Source organism: Strigops habroptila, chromosome 2 (assembly GCF_004027225.2).
Source record: "Strigops habroptila isolate Jane chromosome 2, bStrHab1.2.pri, whole genome shotgun sequence".
In the NCBI taxonomy this organism is placed as follows: Eukaryota; Metazoa; Chordata; class Aves; order Psittaciformes; family Psittacidae; genus Strigops; species Strigops habroptila.
The window spans coordinates 19,262,302-19,280,507 of NC_044278.2; the positions used below are offsets into that span (position 1 = coordinate 19,262,302).

General features: G+C 37.7%; 1 protein-coding gene across 5 annotated transcripts in view; it reads left to right on the forward strand.

Annotated features, from left to right (window-relative positions):
* Positions 1 to 18,206, forward strand: part of SENP7 (SUMO specific peptidase 7) — a 46,365-nt gene extending 28,159 nt beyond the window's left edge. For all 5 annotated transcript variants that reach the window (XM_030475944.1, XM_030475945.1, XM_030475943.1 and 2 more), the window contains 13 exons: positions 422 to 455; positions 1,284 to 1,457; positions 4,506 to 4,768; positions 5,824 to 5,957; positions 7,173 to 7,289; positions 8,334 to 8,453; positions 10,678 to 10,770; positions 11,584 to 11,795; positions 12,221 to 12,273; positions 12,606 to 12,643; positions 12,876 to 12,944; positions 14,311 to 14,461; positions 15,956 to 18,206. In XM_030475944.1, the coding sequence (XP_030331804.1) occupies positions 422 to 455; positions 1,284 to 1,457; positions 4,506 to 4,768; positions 5,824 to 5,957; positions 7,173 to 7,289; positions 8,334 to 8,453; positions 10,678 to 10,770; positions 11,584 to 11,795; positions 12,221 to 12,273; positions 12,606 to 12,643; positions 12,876 to 12,944; positions 14,311 to 14,461; positions 15,956 to 16,093 (1,596 nt within the window). In that variant the 3' untranslated portion in view covers positions 16,094 to 18,206. The remainder of the gene's footprint in view (positions 1 to 421; positions 456 to 1,283; positions 1,458 to 4,505; positions 4,769 to 5,823; positions 5,958 to 7,172; positions 7,290 to 8,333; positions 8,454 to 10,677; positions 10,771 to 11,583; positions 11,796 to 12,220; positions 12,274 to 12,605; positions 12,644 to 12,875; positions 12,945 to 14,310; positions 14,462 to 15,955) is intronic.

Here is an 18,206-nt window from a genome sequence, read left to right on the forward strand (position 1 = left end):
AATGGTCTTGATCATGGGGTGCTTAACTTCCTTTTGTCCCAAGTGTTTATGATTTTTTTTTTTCTTCTTAAGAAGCCTGTAGACTTCTCCACAACTTTCTGCTTATTTCTCAGTGCTTAGCACCTCTGAAAGTCACTTTGCTATCATTTAGATTCTGCAATGCGTGTTGCAATAGGAGTAGTGTTTTAGGTGAAATAGGCAATATAAATTTTCTTACTAGACATACTGGACTTGTTAGTATTAGCTTAATGCTTGGATTCTATGATCTTAAGGGTCTTCCCCAACCTAACAGATTGCGTGATATTATTTTCAGTTTATTTGGCTGTAAGCAAGGAAAGACATGCTGATAATTAACAATTCTACTTTGTTTTAATCAATTTGTAAAAAGCAAACTAATTTTTATTTTTTAATCTTATTTCAGTTTGCAATCAAGTATATTGTGATCCCATTTCAGGGTAAGAGAATTTTTTTCTTTAGCCATCTCTTAACTATATCTTTAAAGTATTGCATTAAAATACTTAGTGTTTATTTATATTACGAGTAATTTATAACCTTACTTGCTTTCACAAAGATGTTAATTTTTAAAATTTCATTTTTCAATAAAAATATCAATGTCTGTAGTGTAAGTATTATTAATGTAGCAGCTTCTTACACTTTTAAGGTGAATTTGTATTTTTAATGGCCTTGCCTCTCACATCCCTGCAGATATTAAGTGTTGAACTATAGTAAATATGACTATATTTACTATGTTTCTGAGGTGAAACCTCAGTCTTTTCAGATTAGGATTTTAGATCCTTAGGTTTATTAAACAATAATGTGAGTTGAGTAAAGCTAAGATGAATATACCTGTAGATTTGTATTCAGTCCATTTTCCAAAGATGATGTGTGGTTTCTGTATCCCATAGGAGAAGGTTCTGCGAGGGTGAGCAGTTCTAAATTGCATTGACTAAAAAGAAATAGGAGTTCATTATTTGCAATAATTTTTCTGTATTTGTAGGTATTAACTGTGGTTATTCTGAGTAAAAAACTTTTTTTTTTTTTTCTATGAAGAATAGCATTTAGATGTTTAGCTTTGGGTGTTACAATTTGGTAACTTCGTTTTACAGTTTGATATAGCTGATTTAAGTATTAAATTCTCACATTTTACGTAATGCCAGGAAAAAAATCTAGAAGTGCTGTTTTAATACACTTTGATAATACTTATGTCTTAGTGTGTAATTACTGTAACATGTATGACTTATGGCAATGAAAGATATGATTATTTAAAATTCTATTTTCTACAGTGGCTCTTAATAAGAATATTAACCTGACAGTGGATACTCTGGATCTGAGAAGGTTTGGCATGTGGAGAAGTGACGGTGGCTGTTCTTCAACAACGATAATTTTCCTTTGGTTGTCTGTGGATTATGTAGAAAAGATTGAAACCCAATTAGGGAAGTTAGTCATGAGCAAGCCATGTAAGTAATCTTTTTCCTTAAATGCAATAAAAAGATCTAATATATGGCATGTCAATAAAGCAGTTATTTTACAGTTGTGCTTCTGAAATGCAGGGGAAAGCCTGTAGATAATTTTTTAAAGATAAGTTGGCCAGTTTTGCTTTTCTAAAACGCCTTGCTATACTTGTATTTGGGGAAAAAAAAAAATAACATAATGTGATTCACAGTCTCTTCTACTTAATAAAAAGACCTTGTAACAGAATTCAATTGTAATTTGTGTGAGGAGGCCGTCTGAAACTGGGCTTGCGTATGAAGTATTTCCCCCTTTAAAATAAATACTCTAGAGTAACGTACCTCCTAGTTGAAAGGATTGGCAGATAAAGGTTGATTTGATCTTTGACAAGACTGCATACAGATTGGGCAGAGAAGTGATTCAGAGTGGCCCTGCAGAGAAGGACTTTAGGGTGTTGGTCGATGAGAAACTGAACATCAGCCGGCAGTGTGCGCTCGCAGCCCAGAAAGCCAACCATATCTTGGGCTGCATCAAAAGAAGTGTGACCAGCAGATCGAAGGAGATGATCCTGCCCCTCTACTCTGCTCTCGTGAGACCTCACTTCGAGTACTATGTGCAGTTCTGGTGTCCTCAACATAAGAAGGACATGGAGCTGTTGGAGCAAGTCCAGAGGAGGGCCATGAGGATGATCAGGGGGCTGGAGCTCTTCCCAGATGAAGACAGGCTGAGAAAGTTGGTTCTGTTCAGCCTGGAGAAGAGAAGGCTGCGTGGAGACCTCAGAACAGCCTTCCAGTATCTGAAGGGGGCCTACAAGGATGCCGGAGAGGGACTCTTCATCAGGGACTGAAGTGATAGGACAAGGGGTAATGGGTTTAAACTTAAACAGGGGAAGTTGAGGTTAGATACAAGGAAGAAGCTCTTTACTGTGAGGGTGGTGAGGCACTGGCACAGGTTGCCCAAAGAAGTGGTGAATGCTCCATCCCTGGCAGCGTTCAAGGCCAGGTTGAACAGGGCCTTAGGCGTCATGGTCTAGGCATCCCTGCCCATGGTATTGGGGTTGGAACCTTTCCAACCCTAACCATTCTGTGATTCTATGATTGCATTGCGGAAAATTTCCACTAAAGGCCAAATGGTAGGGTATTATGGACTGGCTGTCTAGTGTGAAATTCTGTAAAACTGAGTGTAACTGCTGCTCAAATATGCAGACTGGCACAATCACACAAGGTTTTTTACATTAGAAAAATAATTGAAAAATGACACTGACCAAAACGATGGTCAGAGTAGCCTGTGTGAAATTTAACAGTATGTTTACCCTGTACACTCACCACCTGTATGAAGAAAAATTATAAGAAATGTTAACTTTATATAAGGAGTATGAGTAGTTTGAAGTGAGATACTGAGTGAAATTTTAGCAGTGAGTTACCTTTATTTGTTGTAAGTTTATCAAACTTACTGGTTGCTTCTATAGACCCAGCTCCCAGTGAAATGAGTGGAATCTGAGTATGAAGCTATGAGGCGCTTTTAATCTTGGGTTTATTTACCTTGATTAAATCCTTGCTCTAGGAGAAACCTTCGGGAGTTGTTAAATTTCTACGCTTCAGTGTTTTATGCCTTTTGAATATATAGTAATGTAAATATTTTAAAAAGTATGTAGAGACTAGTTGAAACAAATTAGTGATAGTTTTACAGATTCTGAAAAGGGTTGTTATGATTCTGCTCTGCCTTCTTAGTGTCTTAATATTAGAAGACAATATGTCATGCTGGCTCTGACAGCCTGAGAGGGGTGAGGCTGCTGCAGTTCCCTGTCCACAGGTCCAACCAGTAGCAAAGCTGCAGATGTGATCCCAATATGTAAAGCACACAGCACACTCACATACATAACATATCTACATAGCTGGCCACATAGGTAAGAGGCACACAGCACTTACATGAACACAGACAGCACCAGCAGCCTCATCCTGCTTCTGCTGGCTGAGCAGCTTGGAGGCCCACTAGTGGGGAAAATACATACATATACGCACACACGCATATGTACAAGGTGGATCCTTCTTTCAGCTGGGCTCAGACACTCAGTCTGCCCTGCTGCTGGCCCTGGATCCCAGTCTTCCCATTGCTGGCACCTGGACATACAAGCCAGTGCCAGTTGCTTGTACAGGCTGTTGTGCACATGCAGGCACATAGCTGGGCAGGACTCCCCCGGTCTCAGTAGCTGACCCCCTGTGCTCTCATCCTTAGAGATGCACAGGCAGTCTCACAGTGAGAGCTGTCTCTTAGGGGCCTGCTCCCTCTCCTGGCTCCCAGGACACTTCACCTATTCATTTAGTTTGGCTTGATCTTCACTAGCAATCATGGTTGCTTGCACACATGCGCTCGCTTCAGTTGCTGTGTTCAGACACACCCCCCCCCCCATCCCTCCCCTCATCAAATAGAGAGTCCCTCATGCAGGAGAGAGTTAGAAAGGAATTTAATAAGAAGATGGGATAGATTGTGCTGATCAATGCACAGGGCATGGTCAGACAAGTGTATTGACTAGCAAAGTATTTAGATGTGACTGGTCCTTTTTATGCCCTTAGCCCTCTATTTTCCCACACTTGTTCCTCTACAAATCACCTGAATGCCTGCTTTTGGTTCTTCCCTTAAACATCCCATAGTAAGTCCTGGGCAACCCCAAAATTCTCTTCCTCTGCCTCCCATCATGTGTGCCATACACCTCAGTACAATCTCTCCTCAGTCTAAAAGGTGCTCTGGCATTGATGGGTTTCAGGTCTGGATCCTGAGGCTGAGGCTCTCCTGCGACAGCCCTGGGAAGGGCCCAGACTGAGTGTTTCTTCCTCCCAGTCCTTAATTTGAGTTCCTGCCTGCCATTGTGCTCCTGTGCTCCTCTGGGCTTGTGGAGGTGGGCCTTTGGTTGGCTGATGGCCTCTGTGAGAAACCTGACAGCATATTACTTGGTTCCCGCTCCTGCCATTGTCTCTCAATGCTCCTTTTTGAGTCTGCAGACAAGTTTTTACCATGTAACTTAATAGTTAATATTATCCATTCTCTCCTTTCTCCAGCCAAATCTAGTGAATTTGTATTTCTTGAACTGCCCCAACCGCTCACAGAATGGGAAGAAGACAGACTGACTGAAGTGATTACAGGTGTGAGCAAGAAGAACAGAGCACCAGATCTCCTTGAGTTTTTGTCTTTGAAGGAAGCACTATCCTTGTTTAAGGACCTTTCTCCTGAAGAGAGCTCTTTTATAAATTACAATAAGGATCTACTAAAGCAATGTATACCAAAACAGAATACCTCAGATGCTCATGAGCCTGCAGTTCAGGTTAGTTGCTTGATTCATCACCACCTGTTGGCATTCACACATTCTAGTAAATTTTAGATACGCCTTCTTTCTTAATCCATAGCTCAAAAAAAAAATCAGTCATGTTTGTTATTTCTCTCATGTTGTTTCTCTTTTTATTGCACAATGGGGCAAGATTTGCAGTAAACTAGATTGAGTCCACAGAGGGATAGTGTATAGACCTCGTCAGTAAGTGGCAAATAGTGAAGCTTTAGGTCAACTTATGGTTGCCTATGCCTAGAACCACAGGGATTTTCTGCCCTTGTGTGTCTCCAGGGCAGCAGTTTCAGAGTTAATCAAGTGCTGAGTGATGGAGCCATTTTTCAGTTGAGCTGGAAGTGAAGGGGTGCAGCAGAGGAGGAGCTGTGTGTCTTGCTCATTCCAGCCATCTCTAGATGACGTACTGCTGTGCCAGGCACAGCTTGAAATGCTAAATGATTCTTAAGGCTGCTGGTAATGTGTTAATACACCTCCCTCTGAGGAGTAAATGTCTCAACACAACCCCACATCCTTGTCACTTCAGAAATTACGTGTGTTTGATCCCATCAGTAAAAAGCACAGAGACAATAGATCAATCTGGCTATGAAACTGGGAACTTAAATTAAGCGAGCCTATTCTAAATCTGTATCATCTTTAGGCAAATTGTTGAAGAACTGGATTTTCAAACCTTCCAAGCATTCACAGCTCCTATTAAGACAGTCTGATACTTGTCTCCATCTGCTCAGGTCCAACACGTCCAGTTTCTTTTCCAAAACCAATTCTGTATCAGTTGGCTGAATAATGTTTAAACAGTTTTAGAGAGAGGTTATGAACAGAGGAAGAACTGTCATAATTTTTAAAGGGACATAACTTTTTAAATTATCTGAATAGTGGCATGTTTGCCTAAATCCAGATGTTTACACTTCTGCTCTCCAGCAGGATTTCTCTTCAGTGATGCAGGATATTCCTGTGGGCTTCAGGCTTGTTTTTTGTGTGTTCTGTTTGACATATTAAGCTGTTTAATGCTTATTATTATTGTTTGGATTTTTTTCTGGTAGGAATCTAAACGAAAAGTGGCCAGGCCCAGTTATGCCCTTGCAAACAAGCAGAATAGTGGTTGCTATTCTATCTCTCTGTCCTCTGCACTGAATGAAGAATGGAAAGAAGTAAGAGAAACTGGAGCAGTTAAGAAGTATGTATATTTCATATAAATGAGAAGGTGAAAATATAACAAATTGAATAAACAAATTGCTGGAATAAAACCCTTGGCTCAACTACTATTCTCTAGTTTATTTGAAAGTGTTGTATGAAAGATGGTCTAGAAATCTAAAATATCACCAAGTATAAATGTAGTTATTCCTGTTTCCATCCTAATAGTTAATAGACAACATGGATGTGTTACAGGATTACAGAAAATCTCACAGAAATCAGAGAATACCTTAACTGTGACTACAAGCTCATATCATGGATGCATCAGTGGGAGGGTAGGGACTTCATGGCTTCTGTGAGTTTCCATCTAGGTCTATATCAGAGCAAAACTTTAAATTTAAGCTGAGGTTTGGGGTTTTTTTTTAATATAAGCAGTGTTTTCTTTCACTCTTGTGGCTCTCTATTTATAACTAGTTTGTCAGATAGTTTAGTAGTTAGTACAGGAGTTTGGTTAGCAAAAGACAGAAAATGAGAACACACAGATATGTAATGCAGCAAGGTACTAGGAGAGTGCTGACATACCTCAGTTCTGCCTGCACTAGCCTGTTAGCCCTTGTACTTCTAGTGCTGCAGACGTTAGTGGAGTAAATTGCACTTAAGAACTCTTGCCTTCTGCAGTCACTGACAGTATAGCAGTTGGTTTTGTTTCTGCAACAGCAAAACTGTTCATTTCATGATTCCAGTTAAGTAATATGGTTGTTAATCTAGAGCTTTTTAAATACATTTTAAATACTAGTAATAGAGGTAACTTGGGCAGTTTCAATCTACTTCCAGTACGTATGCTGCATGGTGCATAAACCCAAGTTTCCTGCTTGGAAACATGGGAGTCCTATTGGACTCTTAATGAATAGAAAGTCACTGTTCATTAATACCATTTGAGATTATGTCCCCTAGAATTTCTTTCCATTTTATATAGCCATTTGTTAATTACTTTTTATCAAAAAAAGAAAAACAAGATGAAGGTAAAAAAAAAAATCTTCTTTTCAAAAGCTTTTCTCAAAATTTCCGTGTGCATTGGGGTGCTTATTTCATTTGTAACACTTAACTGTTGGAGTAAGAAATGGCAAAGGATGTTTGAGTTAGTCAACGGTTTTGAAAATCACCATTTTTAACAGGTTTTCTAGAAAATCTTCTACATGTGAGGAAGAATATCACAGTTTGTCACTCTTACAATGTGATTTTGATTTGTATTTTCTAGCTTAATTGTTTATCCACCCCCACCTGCAAAAGGAGGACTGGGAGTCACAAGAGAAGACCTAGAGTGCTTAGAATATGGAGAGTTTCTCAATGATGTCATCATTGATTTCTATCTTAAGTAAGTAATAACAGCTTTAATTGTACCCTTCTTTCTGTGACCTGATCTGGACTTGAATTACTATAATGTTGGTCTCTAAATACGATACACTAATTTCAGAAGTAACAGTATGATGAATTTGTAAGTTGGACTTCTTTTAAAGATGTGTGTGTTCTCAGCAGGTTCAATTGTTTAGTTTCATTCCTTTTGTCCCTTTAAAGGGCTGTGATACAATCCAGACAAAATAGTGGGGGGTAAAAAGCCTCTTGGTGACCTCACAGAACAGAAAGAGCTGAGCAGGTTTAAGCAGGCAGCTGAACAAAGTAGAGGGTCTGTACTAGTAGTTTATTTACTAAGTTTGCCTGAAATGGAGCATCCTTTGCTATTCTATACAAGAATTCGGGAATTCTGTTGTACAGCTCCTGCAGAAAGCAGTACAGCTGATTGTGGAAGCTTCTTGAGGAAGCTGTGCTTGGCTTACCTGCTTTGTGCCATCCTCCTAAAGTTGCTTGTGAAAGCAAGTTTTCCAGAACCAGCATGGTGGACTTCAATTCCTTAAAGATTCCTTCAATTCCTAGATTTATTTTTCTTGTGCTGACTTAAACCTAAGCAGAAATCTGGCTCTTTTGAAGGCTGTCTGCAAGAGTTCCATTTTGCTTGGCATCCAGCACGGCTGCAGTAACTGTGAGCAATCGGAAGCCAGTTAAAACTTCTTATCTAGAAGAGTGGGAAAGGCAACATGTACCAGAGTGCTTTGATGTGGTTTTACAGCAAAGCCCTGTGTATCTTGCTCTAAACTAGAAATAAATCATGTAGCTGGTCCTTTTCTCTACTTTTTGTATATGCAAGAGTATAACACTCTATAGGTTTATACTTTGTTAGGTTTTCAAGCCTGCCTTAATTGCAAGGACTAGAAACCTAACCCTAAAAATAAATTCAGAAGCATTATTAACCTGAGTATGATAAGTCATTAAAATAGTTGTCTTTTTTTTTTTTCTTAAATCAGAAAGTAATGGTACTTTCTATAAAAGGAATTTAATAATTTCCTTCTTTTTTGTTTGATAGATACCTGTTGTTGGAGAAGGTGCCAAAACATCTTGCTGACCGCACACACATTTTTAGCAGTTTCTTCTATAAGTGCCTGACCAGGACAGAAAAAAACTCCGAGGGGGATCTCAAAATTCCGTAAGTTCATTTTAGACACCATTATGAGCAGAAATAAACTATTGATGCCACTTGGAAGTTCTGCAGATCATCTCCTAGTTAGCACATTAAATAGCAATCAGTGTTCTGAAAGGGATTAGTGATTAAATGTTGTAACTCTCAAAACTGATGTTTTTCATTTAAATGTGCATATGATTCATACTGAATGGGAATGAAAATGTTATCATCTTTCTCCAACTTTATCTGAATCTTCAGACAATTATTAATGTATTTTGATCTTTTTATTATACACAGAGTTTTGCAAGGTATGCATAATTTTAAGAAATTGCACTTCTAAAAATATTTTTAGATTTACCACATCCTTCATTATACATATTGATAATAAATTCTTGTCCAAAGTTTTAGTAAGAAGATTTTTTACACACCAAGTTTGCACATTTGGTTTTTAACACTTGTGCACACTGGAATTGGAGAGTTTCACAGAAAAAATATCATTAACAGCTCAATAACCCTGTATCATTTTGTGTTTCCAGTTAAGATTCTCTAAAGACCATCCCTAGAACATTTTCCATTTCTTCTCAATACTGATGTTTGAGAGTGGAGCTTGCCCTGCCACTTCACTTACAGTGATGATCTGCCAGCAATTTTCATTCAGTGCATCAGAATTGTTGGGTTTTTTTGTTTTGTTTTGTTTCCCTCCACCTGTTTCCCTCTGAAGTGATTTTTCTTCTATTATCCATGAATTCCCCAGGTTTTTCATTCTACTGGCAAATGAGGCCACCTGCACAGAGGTGTGCCATCTTGTGTGTGTTGCAGTCACTAGTAGGTAAAAGCTATTAAGGGGAAAAAGAATGCAACTTCTGTAATAATCTCAAAGATGTCTCAAAAATTCAGGGAGCTGTGCTTGAGAGAATGTCTTTTATTGGTTTATTGTCTTCTGACCCTAATGTTCTGAGGTGGAGACAAAATTATCCACGTTAAGTCTGCTGTTGTGACTTGATCTGATTCCTTTAATAAGGCTGGGCTGTCCATAACCTTCTTAAGGAACTGGAATGGCACTTAATTCTCCATGCTTCAAGGACTATAGCTGCTTCAGATCAAGAGGTAGCTTTGGAAGTTCTAATTTTGTGTTTGAGCTTAGATACTTACCTGGTGATTACAAGTGGTTTGGGTTTTTGTTTCTGTGGAAGTCTTTGAATAAATGGATAGGGGAAATTGGGCTCTGTACTGTTGTAAATGAAATTAATCTCAGCTGATGTAGCTACTTAACTTAAAGACCCTTTGTTTCCCTTTCTTTATGCTGCTTAGGCAGTAGATGAGAATTCTTTCTGTAGGTGCTTTCCCAGGTTGCAAACGTGCTTTCCCCTTTCAATTCCCAGTGCTTTTAGAATCATGTAGCAGAGGAAGCTTGCAGCAAGTCTTCATTTAATGCTGGCCCATACAGAGTGTAACTGCTTTTCCATTCCTCACTCATTTTCTCCTGTTCCTCCTGCACTGAAATTACCTTTCTTAATCACAGATCAGGATGGAATCAGAATGGGAATAGGGATGTCTCCTGAGTACAGTGAATTTTGCTTTCAGATGATACTGGAGCAAAGTTTCATGAAGCGTTGGTTTCTATTTCAACTTGTGCAAACTAAGAAAGTTGAAAATCTAAATTTTGGTTTCTTCTCAATTTTTTCTTATTTTCCTAGTATCCTGTCCTCACATGTTATTTCTGTAGGACTGGAAATGAAATGTTCTTCAGCACTTAAAGCTCAGGACTGGAGGGAGTCTTGTTTCAGTCCTGGCTTTGCTACAGGTGTGTTGCATGACTGTATGCAAGGCATTTAGCTTTTTCCTTCAAAAGATAAGGTTGTTTAGACAGGCCTTCAAAGTGGTGTTATGAAGTTTAATTAATGGATGTTGGTAAGTTGCTATAGATCTGGTTTACACTGGCTGGTGTTTAGATGAGATTTTTGCATTTTGTGTAGAAAATAATACTTATTGGGTAAATAACTATAAGAAGTCCTTTCAAATCTATGGATGATTGTTTTTCTGGAAGAGTTTAAAGTGGTTCAGAAATGACTTCTTAGTCACTTGGGCTTAATGGTGTGCTGATTTGTGTTTTCTCTGTCGGGGAAGTTTCAAGAGTAAATTAAGAACCTATTGAGGGATTGGGGAAGGTGTAGGAGTACTAATCCCCATACCTTGCTGTAACTAAAAAGAACAAATCTGAACAACAATTGTTGTTTGGTTTCTGCAGAGCGGCACAGAGAAGACACAGAAGAGTAAGAACATGGACTCGTCATATAAACCTCTTCAGTAAAGATTATATCTTTGTGCCTGTGAATGAGGAGTAAGTCTATGTATTTTAGACATCTTTTCTGATATTTAGAGATTTAAATATTTGAACATTGTGGTGATAGATTTATGGCTGTAAGGTTGGATCACTGGAAATTAACACATTAGATTTTGAAGATCCCGAAGAACAGGTGTGGAATGAGTAATTTTTAAGTGTCTTCAAAAGTTAAATTTTCTATTTAGTCACCTTCAGTAAACTTTGCATCTTTGGTTTTTGTTCTACTGAAAACTGCATTTATGTATTTTTTTATATAATTTGTGTGTCACTATGATGATTCTTGTGCACTAAAGTAATGTTTCTGTAAAGAAATCACAGCAACTCGTAGCGTTAATGGATCAGGAGCAGCACTTCCATGGTCTGTGCCCTTGCCTGGTTGAATAACTGACCTGCAGATGGCAACTCCAGTAAAACTGAATAGTCATTGAGAGTTTTACATATGCAAAACAGCTGCAGAAGGAGATGAGGCTATCCATTTATATTCCTATATATGAGGCTATTCAGTTATATTCAAAACTGGGATCATATATTATTTTAGTACTCTCCCCCCACCCTCCATCAGTGGTTTTGTTGTTTTAGGGTTTCTTTTAAGGAATTGATACTTACTTTTGCTGTTATGCCACAATGCAAAGTAAAAATGAATTAGAGGAGAAGTATGAGATGCCATGAAGAAACATGGCAACAGCGCTTATGTGTCACAGAACAGTTGTCCATGAGCTCTCAATGTTACAAAAACTTTTCATATCCTTTGCAGAACCGAATGTTATACAGTTTTGACAATTTTTTCCCCCTCTCTCCACTGCTGGGCAGGTCTCATTGGTACATTGCAGTTATCTGTTTTCCTTGGTTAGAAGAAGCTGTGTATGAGGAGTGTCCTCATCAGAGTTTATTATGTCACCAGCCTCAACAATCTCCACTTTGGTCAGAGGGTGAGAACATTAGAACTGGTTCAGTGTTGGCCATTCCTGGTAACTGCAAAGATGAGGAAGAAATGGTTATTAACAAAAATTTATTCTCTGAAGGTAGGTAATCTTATATAGCTTGACATAATTTTCTTCTACTTCTAATATTGTCATAATCCGTGAAGGAGGGATATGATGTCTTAAAAAGCATCTTTCATGTCAAGAATGATGTAATATGTTTTTGTATTACCATGCATAGTAAGGACTGTACTTCATTCTTGTTGTCTGCAACTCTGGAAAATACTGGAAGGGACATGTAAAATCAGTGGCTCAGATCCCATCATAAGTGAAAGTTCTTGGATTTCAAGAGTTCTGTCAGGAAGGCAAGCCCTCAGTAACTCTGATATTTGAACATTCAGAAGGGAAGCAAAAACAGTTTATACTTCTATTGTATTTTGAATACTAATAATCACAAACTTGAAAATGGAAATATTTCAGTTAGAAAATATTTTCTTAAGACTTTTTAATTTGTTCTCTTGAACTAGGTGGCAGTGAAATTGCTGCTTCTGCTTCAGTCCTGCATTCAGCTATTTCTAAAGTAAGTACCTTTTCTACTGGCAGAGGAAACATCTATTTCTGAAAGCTCTGAGAATAGACTAAGCGATTTTGCATTATCTTTCTTGCAGTAGCTATTCATGTTTGTGTGGCTTGCAGCATGTGCAAGGCACTCTGAATTAGCCTAAAGTCCTCCTTTGCCTAACTATGTTGCCTATGCTATACTTTCGTGTGTTTTTAAAAATTTCTTTTTTTTTAGTTTCTCTCTTTCTGAAATGGGAGCCTCTCTGGCTTTACCTTTAAACCTATGAAGATATTAGAGTTTATAATTGCTGAAGGTTTTTTTAAGGTTATTTTTATTTTCTCTTCTCCCAGATCTCCCTAAGTAATTCCAAAAGGCGGATTTGTAAAAGGTATGTCTCTGTTTTCATACTAAAATTGTAACATTAAATTATATTAAGAAATTCTGGAGTAAGTTATGTGTCATAAAGCCACAGCTGTAGGAGCTTGACCATTTTTTTCCCCACATTTGTTCAGATATTGATGCTCTTGTTAAGCTGTATCCAAACAAATTATTTGCTTCAGTTGTGTTGGTAATGAAAGACTACAATGATTTGTTGGTTTTTTTGGTTTTGTTCTGTACAGGCCTTGTATCCTCATCTTAGACTCTTTGAAAGCTGCTTCTGTGCAGAAAACAATTCAGGTTTTGAGAGAGTAAGTAACTACAGTTTCTACTTATTAGCAAGAGATGCTGCTGGTCATATTTCTATGTTCAAAATACTTTTTCTATCAAGGTTTACATTTCTAATGCTAAAAGAAAATCCATAAAGAGTCACGACAAAGAAAATTGTAATAGTAATACAGAGGCTTGTGTGAAAAGCCTGTCTTTGTTCTGTTGCCCAGATATAATGCAAAAATTGCATATATATAAAGTGGACAGTCTTGCTGTAATTAAAGTAGAGGGAGTTTGGGGCTTTTTTTTTTTTTAATCCCCTTCAGTTTAATAATAGAGGGTGTTCTTAAGGGTAGAAAACCAGATTGTTTAAAATGAATACTTTGAAATTTAATTTTCCGAAGGGTTGATCATCATCTCTTTTTCTGATGGAGCTTACAGAATTACAGTGTTAAATCCACTCCTATCTATGTACAAAAAGGTAGAAACTAGAAGCTGCCTAAAAGCTTGATGTGTCAGTATAGTTATATTGAAATAGTATTATTTGTTTTGAAAAGTGAGAGTAAAATATATATTCAGTCTTTTATGTGATAAGTATGTAAGTATTGTAAGAATGTCTTCAAAGTGTCACTGTTCTTACATACTCCTAATGACTAACATCTATCAATAACTTTTTTTAAAGTTGCTAATATTGAATTTTTGAAGCTAAACAGATTCTTTCTTTTTGTTTTCTGTTGTGTTCACTTCTCTGAAAGGAACGAAAATCTGTAAACCAAATAGCACCTCCTTCATGTAAAAGTAAATTATTCAAAATACTAAGTGATAGGTGAGAATCAGAAATATTTGTGAAACCACTTTTCTCTAGAGATGCCTCCCCACCATGTGTGTCTTGGGAGGGAGAAAAAAAAACCAGCCATTTTTAAAATTTATTTATTTATTTTTTCTTTCTAAATCTCTGTGGGATGTATTAACTTAGTGCTCTATGGTTTGAGTTACTTCTGGGGTTGAAATTCCAGAGACGGTAGTTTACTGGTGGTCAGAGAGATGTCATGAAAAGTCAGAAAACAAAGAGGTAATTTATGGAGTTGTGACATTAGGGAATTTTGGGAAGCAGACCTCTTATTCTTTCAATGTGCAGTTTTACTCTGAAAACAGATTAAGGACACTGATGCAGGGGTTCCGTGACCTCTTCTTTGCATGAGCTGATTTTTGTTGCAAGGACTTGAGGCTTTTAAAAATCAAATGCAAGGTCTGCCCTAATGTGTATATTTTTTATTCCCTAAAGTCAGACATTTTCTTTGATTTTTGGTAAGCTCTGAGTCTTTGCAACTCTGACTAAGTCAGCAGAAAAGTTTGTTGCCTTTGAAAATCAGACTCTTTCAATCCCATCTTAAAAATCTTTTGTAGGTACCTTGAAGTGGAATGGGAAGCTAAAAGAAAAACACATCGAGAATTCAATAAATCAACAATGATTGACCTGTATCCCAGAGTGCCTAAACAAGATAACAGCAGTGATTGTGGGGTCTATTTGCTACAATATGTGGAAAGCTTCTTCGAGGTACAAATGGAAACTACCTTCTCCTTTTCTCAAAATTAGCTTAAACCTAAAAAACCTGTTTCTGAGAGAAATAAGCCAGACACAAAAGCCTGTGATTCTCAGCCTCAAAAGTGTTAAAGCCATTTGAGGAAGAGGAAATAAAACCCATTCTTCAAGTAGTGGCAGGGGTCTTTGTATGTGGAACACAGTTTTTTATCTGAGTTTGTTGGCAGACGTTTCTGATGTTGTAGTTTAATGTTACTTTTATATTGGCACGCTCAGTATCCCTAACTATTTGGATGTATTTGGGGTCTACTTATTTTACCTGTTTCTGATCTATAAGTGTTACAAAGGCATCTTTTCTGTGCATCTCTTCTTGTAGCCTCTAAAACTGTGGTCAGCTTGTGCATTAAGGTTGTCTCCAACTCCTCCTCCCTGTGATCAGTGCACTGCCCTCTTGCTCTGTCCTTTGAATGGCTCTGCTTGTTTGATGCTTATACATGTGTTCCACGTTCTCTCTGAGAGTCCTGAGCATGGAAATCTGGGGGGGGGGCTTTGGGCAGTTTTTCTTCCATAGCAGAACAAATTGCCATTCCAAAGTGCTTGTACACTACTGCACACAGCATGGGAAATAAATATGAGGAATTGAAGGTCTGTATGCAGGGCTGTGGTCTTGTTGAGATCACTGGACATGGTGGGATAGCTCATGTGACTGTAGTGTTGTGATGGATAGATACAGGCTTTTTAGGGAAGACAGGCTGGAAGAATGAGGAGGTAGAGTTACCCTTGATATGAGCAGCTGGAATGCGTGAAGCTCTGCCTAGGGTTGGATGGGGGGCCAACTGAGAGCTTATTAAAGAGCAGACTAATATGGGTGACAAAGTAGTGGGGTTCTACTGTAGGCCACCTGATCAGGAAGAACAAGTGGATGAGGCGTTCTACAGACAGCTTAGAAGCGGTCTCACATTCAGGGACGTGGTCTCTGTGAGGGACTTTAAGCACCGAATTCTCTCCTTCTTTATGTCCTGCTAAAACTCTAGCAGTGTTCTTGCTTCTTTGTTGTCTCCAATCAAACAGACCAGCTCATGACAGAAAAACACATGCCTAAGGCAACAAAACCTCAGCATATGTATCTGCTGTATGCTTGATCATTCCCTATAGTGTGATTGTACATGTGTGTGTTGTGACCAAAGTGCATCTGTCCCTTGACAGTTATCAAAAGTATGTCTAACTGTATCAGAATACATGGAGTCTGCCTTGAATATGAGCTTATACTGGTGTATCTTTAAGAGAAGTGGTGATAACCTGTTTGGTGTTACCATGAGTAGCTTGTGGTAAGGGTATGTATATATGTCATTACCATGGAGTAACTGGAATTTGACTTTGAAGCCTGTTACTGTCTCATGGAAACTTGTTTATGCCTCCATGGTCTCAGCAGTAATGGAAGGGTTTGAAATTTTCTTCAAAGGTTGCTTTAGGAAATTCATGTTTTAAATATTCCTTTTTTGTTACCAGAATCCCATAGTTAACTTTGAAGAGCCATTGCATCTGGAGACGTGGTTCCCTCGTCAGCTGATTAGAAGCAAAAGAGAAGAAATTCGGGACTTGATCTTGCAACTGCACTTTCAACAGCATAGTGGCAGCAGCAGCTAGTAAATCTAATAAGCCATGCCTGGCAAATAACATTGCTGTATAAAGTAACTGGAACTCTGCTTAGCAACTTCTGGGCTCTTTCTGCCTTGCAAGGAAAAAAACAAAACAAAAGAACCACAAGAAGTATTTTGTTTGTTCAGTGTGTACTTATTTAAAGATTTTTTTTTTTTATTTTTTTTTTTCATTTGGGATGTGTGGTCATGGAACGAATTGCAGAGGGAGGGAGAGGGGGGAAAGAAAAGGTTGTAGATAAAAGTGTAAATATGTAAGTTAAGCTAATACATATGGATTGCTAATTGATTCTTTACTTGGAATATGAAAGCTGCGTACAGGTATGCGCCACAAGGATGTAAAAATGTTTGTCGTTTGGAGCCTGCTTTTTACAATTCTGTATTAACATGGATGATCATAGTCAGGTCTAAAAACAGGATTTTGACCCTCTACTCTGTCTCTTTTGATTTTGCAGCTCATACAGATACAGTGAATACCGTGTATTGGTTTTATTTAAGGATCTAATATTGACTCTCTTTAGAGATGTATTTTTTGGTTTGTTTCTGATTATATACAGAAGTAGCCTGTATGTGTCAAGATTTGAGGCTGATGAGTTTTAATATTTTTTTTTTTTAATTTTTATTTTTTTCTCTCCCTAGCAATTTCACCATAAAAAGTTATTTCCATGAGTGGAAAACATTTGCTTGAGAGTGATGTTAAAATCTTTCAAAGTCCAGAATAGATTTATTAAAAACATCTTTTATTATTATTTTTTCTTAGCAGTTTTTAGAAGAAATCTTGCTGTCAAATAAAATACATGTAGACAGTAGATTTTTAATCCTGTTCACCTTATTTTGGGAGTTATTTTTGTGAATCTTATGGCACCACTTGCATTAGAAAGGTAAGCAGGTTATGACTCAACAACCTTAAAAGTTTGAGGTGTTTTATTGAAAAATAAGGGCAGTTAATTCAAAAAGGTCATTCTGATCTATATAATATGTCTTTAAGATATGTAATTTACACGTAAGACAACAGGATTTATACTTTCCTCAGGAGAGTTGACTAAAGATGTCCGAATATTTGAGTGTTTGAACTTGGACTTGATAAACTAGCACAAGTTCATCGTTGTCTTAATATGTATTTATGGAGCTTTTTCCTCAAACAGTGATCACGTAAAACTTTAATAACATTTTGATGTGCACACTTTTTTCTGTAGTTACTGCACGATAGAAGGTGACTGTTTTAGGAGGATGCTTTCTCCTGTTCCCCATTGTAAGTAAACTGAAGTGTTATCGCACCCTTCAGAAGGCCCACATGTCAGATAACACCAAAACCACCCGTGTCATAAACGTATCTACAAAACCAGAGCTCTTAAAGCTGGAAGTAGGCTAGAGGGTTAAAATAAAAAATGAGGGCAATCCAAAGATGTGAACATTTTATGGCATTGCAGAATTCTCAGGGCACTTTCCCTCAATACAACTCTGAAACCTAGCATTTGGAAAATCCAGTTATTACTTCAGGTTCTGTACAGTCATCCAAAAAACCCACCAACATTGTTTCTCAAACCAGGAAGCGTTCTTTCTGGAGAAGAGAGACAATTTTAAAACAGAATAATTTGCTGAGCACAGTTACCTTCTGTATAGCTGTGAGCAGCCTAGTGCAATTACTGTATGTTTTTTGTCTTTGCTTCTACTGTAATTCTGTACTTTGTCACTATACCCCGCACCAACATCTGTCCCTCTCATCCCAGAGTTTTTGTGGCTTTCATCACCTAGATCACAACATCAGCATTACTTACAGGGATAATTTGTGTATTTATTGTAAGACAGATGAAGGATAAAATGTGGAAATGTGTGCCCTTTCTCTATACCTTTTTAGTTATGAATATTTACGGTGTTTCGTTTTGAAAAATATTTTGGTCTTTTTCTCATGGTAAAGTTAGTTTTTATCATAAAGTATTTTGTTCTTTTTTAGATTGACTTGTTTATAGGTATGTAAAAGCAAAGTCCGCATATAAACTTTTCTAAATTGGTTTTATAACATTAAAAGATTGCCTTTGTAGATTTGTTAGATATGTGCTATGAAAATGCCGATACGTTTGATATTAAAATTATCTCCAGAA